The sequence below is a fragment of the Malus sylvestris genome, chromosome 14, assembly GCF_916048215.2.
Source record: "Malus sylvestris chromosome 14, drMalSylv7.2, whole genome shotgun sequence".
Classification (NCBI taxonomy): Eukaryota; Viridiplantae; Streptophyta; class Magnoliopsida; order Rosales; family Rosaceae; genus Malus; species Malus sylvestris.
In genome coordinates this window covers 2,725,099-2,732,893 of record NC_062273.1, presented here as the reverse complement: position 1 = coordinate 2,732,893, position 7,795 = coordinate 2,725,099, and the positions used below count along the sequence as shown (strand labels likewise).

Below are 7,795 nucleotides of genomic sequence, written 5' to 3'. Positions count from 1 at the left end.
TACAGCTCTTGGCTCAATTTCTGCGTTTGCGACGACCCACCACGATGGAAATCCAATTAATCGATTTCGTTGACACTCTGTCAATCCTTACATACGTGGCTGGATCATCGTCTCCGCTTGAAGTCTCACCTTCACAGTGCCTCTATTTGCCGTGAAACACACCCTTAACTGATATGTGTTGTTTGCAGAAGATTAACCAAAAAGGGTTTTATGCAGAAGATGAACGACAAATTAAGGGCAGTGCCCCTTGTGGATTATTCTATCATTATTTTTCCTTCTTTTTTTTCATTTTATTAACAATTTTTTCCTTAAAACTAATATGGATATTTAGCAGTACTACTTATTTTGTGCGGTACCAAACGTAGTATTAATAGTAGATTTTTAGTTCGATACTGCATCAAACGACCGACTAATTTAGTTAGTACTATCCGACAACTATTTATCTTATTCGATTGAAATAATCAGTACAGTCCGAGCTGCTAAACAAGACCTAAAAGTAGTTGTAATTGCAAGGCTTTGCACTTTCAGTTGAAAAAAGAGCATTCATTTGTGGCAATGTCTCATTCAACATTCTTTCAATATCACTTGTACATTTTTTTATATAAGAAAAGTGAGAATATATACTTTTATGAGAAATGCTAAAAAGACTCTCTCAAATTAAGACTATTCTTGAACTGTTTACCACCTCATAATTTAACGTTAACTTTTTGTGTCAACAATATAAAATATAGTACAAAAATATAAGGTGTCAAAAGTTTATAGAGAGTCTCACTTTTGAGTGAGCCTCTTTAGCATTTCTCTTCTCTACTCCTTGGCATTTCGCTTAAATTGTTCATTCCTTCATCATTGTATTTTTTTTTAAGAGAAATTCTAAGGAAATTATTTCAAAATGAGATTTTTCATAGACTCTCTATCATCTTATTTTTTTAGTATAATATTTTTATACTATTGACATAAAAATGATGCCATAAAAATAAAATGGCAAAAAATACGTAAAAATATTCACTTTTAGAAAGTTCGCTTAACATTTATCTTCTTATATTCTTACGAAGCGACACAACCCTATTTAGATGACAGACGACGACAAATGACAAATGACAAATGACAGATGACACAACCCAATCTATGTTTTGTATTTGTACATGATTGCTTAATACATGTTTTTCAATACTATAACCGACAAGGAAGAAATTAACAAAAGTCGGTGAGAAAAAGGTGAAAACAAAAGCATGCATACTTCTTATATTGTATACAAGTTTAAATATGGGTCCTGTCTTGCTCACTTTCCTGCTGTTATATTTCTGTCAACGCGTCCTTTGTGATAAACAAAAGAAGAGAAAAAGGACTAAGATTCTCTCACCATTTCTTTTCATTCCCTTTTAATACTTTCTTTTCACATTCTTTATTTTATCTTTTTTTTTTATAAAAAATTAATATAAGATGTTGACGTGATTTAACTGTAACCGTTCAAATAGGAGAGAAGGGAAGGGAAAAAAAGAGAAGAAAAAATCATACTCCGAGAAAAAGATGGTCTCAGAGCTGGTTTGGCAATATGAAATTTTATATACAAAAAAAAAGCAACTTATTAAAAAAATTGGAATGTATTTGATAAAACAAAAACAAAACAAAAACAAAAAAAACACACACATTTTGAAAAAGTTGCTTTCAATGACAATAATAAAATATAGAAAAGCAGAAGCATCTTGGTCTATCATACTTCTAAAAAATGTTTTTTTTTTTAAAAAAAAAACATAGTAACCAATGCCTATTTGATAATTTTTTTTTAATGAGAAGTATACTTCCACATATTTTATAAAATTACAATCATTTCCCTTGTATTATTCTCTTTGACAATAATTATATCACATTAAATATCATATTTTTTTTAGTCATTTTACATATTCACAGTAATTTATATAAAAATTTACCAAACACTCATACATTTTTTTTTTTTGTTAAAAGCACTTTATAGGAAAAAGTTCACCAAACAATTAATAACTTTATATTATAGCTGTTTATTCTCATAATAGAACCGAAATAGTTTTTTTTTAAAGCATACTTGTACCAAACTATCCCTAAATTTATCCTTTTCTTGTTTTGGTATTGCCTGTGGTTTTGTTAGTGGTATCGTTTAATGGTTTATCCTATCTTTGTATTGTTCATATAGTATAGACATTCCATAAAGTGGCGGCGCCACTTTTCATTACTTTTTTTTTATAGTATAGACATTAGATAGAAACAGCATGTCTGCATTTGAAAATTACAATTAACCTCAATATAGAAAAACTTAATCATGCATAATCGCTTTTATACAGAGACCATGTAAAACATAACTTTTAATGGCAATATGCTACAAAAGTCATATTAAACTTGTTATAAATTGTAATTTATTTTGGAGTGCTAATTAATAACATCGCTCTGATCTTTTAAAAGGAAGGAAAACAAGTACAGTTTGCATGCAATCTACTTATATACATTTTACACTCATACTTCTATTTCAATAAATTTTATCTAGACTTAATTTCAATAATATTCATAATGTCAATGAATATATATACGGTTTAGTGATTCTTAGGGCTGTAGTGTATTCAGATTTATATGGATTTTTGTTGAGTTTTATATGTGATAGACTTTCACATATTTAAGTAGATTTTTACATACTATTATAAACTCCATAAAATTTCTTAGACTTTTAATGACATATTTGTGTGAAAAATAAATGAGCTAAATGATAGACTTATATAATTTTAGAGAGTTCAATACTATAATTTTATGAATTGTCATAGACTTTTTAATGACCAATTTATTAATAAGCATTATCATTTTTAAGTTTTTGCTATTGAAATTGTGATGATGACCATGACAAAGTGGTATTATGAGGTGATGGTGGCAACTATAGTGGTGGAAGTGTCACATGGTGATCGTCAACAAGATGGTGATAGTAAGTTGGTGTCTTTAGTGGTGACGATAATAGTTGGGGTGCTGTTTGAAGTGGCAGGGTGTTGTTGGGGTGGTGGAGGAGTAAGGATAAGGGGGGTGGTGCTGACAGTGATAGAGGTGGCGGTCATGGTGATTGTGGTGTCAATGGTGGTCATAGTAGGGTTGGTGATGATGCTCAAGGTAGTGACGATTGTGACGGCGATGGTGATGATGGTGGTTGTGGGGGTGGAAGAGTGGTCATGCACTACTACAAAAGTGGCTTAATGTGTCAAAGACTGGTGGTGGTTTTATACAATGTACTCAGATAAGACATTTCTAACAGCTTGTTTAGATTATGTCGGGTGAAAAAGCAATATTGTTGCTTACAACCAATATAAACTATAAATGTCGGATATAATCGACACTAGACATTATTATCTGACACAAATAGTGAAGTCGAATTAAATTTTTTTTTATTTCAAAAATAGACCTTTTGTGTCAATTGTAATCGACGTCAATGGTCTTCTATCCGACACTACTGACTTTTTAAAAAAAAATTAAAATGCTTTCCTTTTCTTGGCGGTTTTAGAGTCCTAATTGATAGAAAAAAGTATTTCCCTGAAGCTAGCAATTTTGTCGCTTCTTACATGGCATTGCAGCTATTTCTTGTTGGATATTTCCAAATATCCGCCAGAAATTAGCTTTTCTTGTCGTCTTTTAAAACGACACTAATAGGTACTTTCATAGTAGTGATGGTAAGATGATGCTGGTGACATAGTGGTGTAATAGTCATTGCATTAGGTGGTGTAGTTTATCACTAGACAATTGAAAAACAATGAAATCTATCAAAATTTTGGGAGAAGATGTTGGATTTGATATGACAAAATATTTATCATAAAAACACTAAAAGTCCATCAAAATCCATGAATTTTTAAAATCCCTTAAAATCAATGAAATTTTGAATACACCTGGATTTTTGCAAACTCACAAAAATCATAATTGAATACCACAAGAATTTCATAGACATTTCAAACGTCATAAAAAGTCTTTGTCAATACATGATGACTTTTGTTAACTTCTTAAAAGTTTATATTGAATACACCTAGATTTCATAAGCAAAATCCATCAAACTCTATATACAATACACCCCCCCCCCCTCTTCCTTTAAATTCCACGTTGGTGAAAGGGTTATAGGTTCAAATATCTCATGCACAATTCCCAACATTTTTTTAACCATACATGTCGTACATACTATTGATACATTTTTTTTAGTAGAGCAATAACAATAGTGGGTTAAGAAGTTAGCTATTAGGAGGAAGGAAATTGGTGGGGATCAAACTCTCACCAAAATGTATAGACTTGATTGTTTTCCGCCACTGTAGTAAAAGTACCATCTGGATATTGTTGGTGATTGGAACTTACTATTATCAATATAGGAATAACTCATGCAAAAGACTTTGATGAAGTGTTGCTAGATAAATAAAGTATAATGATTTTCACACTCTTATTTTCTCTTTCCATTTAATCAATTTAAATGCCAAAAAAAAACAAAAAAACAAAAAACACACACATAAGAGTGTACGCAAAAAAAAAAACAAAAAAGCAAAACTCACTTCAAAAATAGAATGTGACCAAACTTTTTCTTATAAAAAATATCAGTTTTGTACACTTGATATAAAAGTTAATATGGTTAAATACTTGAATCAGTTGGATTCCAAATCATAACAGTTCTCATCATTTTATTATTACCAACACATAACTATTATATATGTAAGCCAAATGATAAATTCTATTAGCTACTTCTGCAAACTTTCAAGGTTATACAAAATAGTCCAAGAAACGTACATAATATATGAAACACATTAGACAAAGAACTTATTGGTTTTTGTTTCAAACGAAGCAAAAGGGATCAAGATTGGTTAGACTGGTGAGGGCAAGTTTAGTACAATATGAATTTGGCTTTCTTTTCCAAATTGTAGCACAAACTTTACCTTAGAACGGTTAAACCCTACAAATGATTCCACCTGCATTAATCCATTAAACATTTCATTTGTAGAAACGTAATCTTTTCTTCAATTTCATCTTGTCCACCCCTTAAAACCAATGGAGCCAATTATCCATTAATTCGTCCCATTCCCAAATAGCTTCATTATCAACGGCCATTGGCAAAGTCCAACTTCGCTCTGGTTGAGAGGATTGAGAGCCATGGTCTCCTGAGGATGAACTGTCCAGTGAGCTTAAGTTTGTTCTATCTCCCATATTCTGAGGATTCCTATTTGACGTTGTCGACCCTTGATCCAGATGATTTGCACCCTGAGCAGGAGCTGCTTGAATGATTAAGGTAGGGTTTCTTGTGATCTCAATCCCTGGAGGTCGTCTGTCAAATGCCCTAAGGCATTTCGATTTCTTGTACACTCGGCATAAGCTGAATTCTTCCCTTAACTGCATGTATGCATGCCAAAACATATATCAGCATAATATTTAATAATATTTATTATGAAGTTTGGTTAGTTAAATGGGTTTAGATGCATATAATTAACTGCACTAAAACTGATCAATGCCGTACTACATCAATTAAGTCGCTTAAAAACAGTGTGGTCCTGTCATATGGTTTCATTTGTTGTTAACTTGTTATATATAGTTGGCACCACTAACATGTTCAGTTTTGCTGGTGTCCCTTCTATAAAGTGATTAAATGTCTTTTTGTGCGCCCAATTTATATTATTTATGGGATATATCACTTGTAATTTCTTAAAACCATATGTTATATATATATATACACACACACACAAAGCAACTTGATTAATTATGTCATTATACTATAAATCCGAAAAGTTCTCCAATTATGTTATCAGGTAATTATGTCATTATACTATAAATCCGAATAGTTCTCCAATTATGTTATCAGGTTGCAAACTAGATAGTTGTCTCACAAATACAAACAACAACAAAGCCTTTTCTCACTAAGTGGTGTTGGCTAATTCCAGTTGAATTTATGAAGTTTCAGAAAACAATAATTTTATTTGGACAAGCTTGTTGACAGCCTCTCTAATAGATGTATTTCAAGTTTTGTGAAGTTTTAAAACATGGATGTTACTTTTGAGCTAAGAAATTAATTAGCACGTATACTGACCGTGGGAGCAGAAGGAGTACTAGTACTAGTACTAGTGTTTGATGAAGAAGCTGTCATTGATAGTTGATTATTATGATCTGCATGAACTTCGATGCCTTTGTATTCATTCATCATCCACTCGGTTTTCTTTCCATGTGGAGCTCTGCCAGTGTAGAAACCCATGGTTCTTTTGTGGCCGATCGCATGATTGTAATTGGAATTGGAAGAGTAAACAATGCTTGGAGATCCTGTTGCTTTCCAATACCCAGTTGTTGTGAGTCGTCTCGGTCTCCCTCCTCGAGTTTCACTCTCTTGTCTTGGGATGTAAAAGAACCACTGCTCTAAATCTCCATGGCTCACCTCTCCCGAAACCTCTGTTAAATAGTTCATTATAAACCTAATTAATTAATTAAAGTGTAAACTAACTAATTCTAGAATGATATGATATCGAAATATATATAAGTTGAAGTACTGCATCTGTACACACACACACACACATACCAAAATGAAAAGGAAATTGAAATCAGTTAGGGTAATGATTATTGATAAATAACCGGTGCGAAAACTACCGTTGTCGTTAAATTTATGTCCATATTATATTCAATGAATATCAACAATGTACCGATGCTATAAATTAGTGTTCTAAACAAACACATATAAGCATAAATCCAACAAGTAATTATTAAAGGGGGGGGGGGGGGGGGGCAGAGAGAGAGAGAGAGAGAGATGTCAAATTACGTGGGAGTTCCCATGGATTAAACTCGTAAATGTATACAACGGGTATGATTCGGTCCAGAACTCGGTTCAAGTTCCCACTCCTCCCATCAAGTTTGTTGTGCAAGTAAAACGAAATCAACTCTTCCTCTGTTGGGTAGAATCTATACCCAGGTGGTAAATCCTCCATTGCATCTGCCTCTCCAGCTCCCTCTACCCTAACCCTAATAACACTACTTCCAGCTACCCAAATAATGAAAGCTCAAAGCTAGCTAGTTGTTCAGGTTTCTATATATGTTGTCTGATAAGTAGGTTTCAATCATTATATATATAGCAGATGAAAGATGAAATTAATGGATTGAAATTATTCCAATGAGATCGCGCAAAAAGGAGGCCGAGTGAAAGGAGAAAGGAAAGACAGATTTTTTAGTTGCTTTGGAAAGTTCTCCGCGCTTGTGCTCGAAGAAAAAAGCCTTTGCGCCTCATCTTGACTTGTTGGAATCAGTCCGTATGCCTGTTTTTGCACTGCACGCGCTGTTGTATTATTTGCGTTTATTGTCTTTAATTCATCTCACAACTATTAGTATATTAATATTTAAACCATTTTTAGTTTTATATAATTAAAAACTTAAAAATAAAAAAGAAAGAAGAAGAAGCAGATGAACAGTTCTTCTTCTTCCTCTCCCAGCCAAGTAACCACTATAGCCCCACCCCGTCCCGTCGCACATGTAACAGCAGTGGACAATTCGCTTGTAGGTGCTGGTGTGATCGTGCTGGAACCGGGTCTTGATGACATCGATGGGTTGAAGACTCGCGTCCTCCATGATGCCTCCGAGCGAACCCGACAGCGCCTTCGCGTACATCGGAATGGGAGGCTTTTTGGTGGCGGTGGCGGTCTCGTCGGATTGGGGTTTTCGCCCATGTTTTTGGGAATTCGATTCCAAATTTCAAACTGCAATCCCAGCCTCAATCAGCAACCATGAGCTTTAATTGAAGCCACAGGTCCCCTCAGCCCACAACTTAGCAAGCGCCACACAGAGCCAGTCCAGA

At 33.5% G+C, this 7,795-nt stretch overlaps 1 protein-coding gene across 1 annotated transcript; it reads right to left on the bottom strand.

The window, feature by feature from the left end:
- Positions 1-4,820: 4,820 nt before the first annotated feature.
- On the bottom strand, positions 4,821-7,125 carry LOC126600027 (NAC domain-containing protein 90-like). Its single transcript, XM_050266526.1, has 3 exons — positions 6,770-7,125; positions 6,053-6,405; positions 4,821-5,361 (listed from the first exon to the last, which is right to left on the bottom strand). Exons 1-3 carry the CDS (start codon positions 6,933-6,935, stop codon positions 5,014-5,016), a joined length of 867 nt encoding a protein of 288 aa, XP_050122483.1. The 5' UTR covers positions 6,936-7,125; the 3' UTR covers positions 4,821-5,013.
- Between the last annotated feature and the right edge of the window lie 670 nt (positions 7,126-7,795).

Coding starts and splice junctions, on each gene's coding strand:
- LOC126600027 (XM_050266526.1), bottom strand. CDS start 6,935: ATGGAGGATTTACCACCTGGGTATAGATTCTACCCAACAGAGGAAGAG. Junction 6,406..6,769: donor TAATCCATGGGAACTCCCAC/GTAATTTGACAT, acceptor ACTATTTAACAG/AGGTTTCGGGAGAGGTGAGC. Junction 5,362..6,052: donor GTACTCCTTCTGCTCCCACG/GTCAGTATACGT, acceptor GCATACATGCAG/TTAAGGGAAGAATTCAGCTT.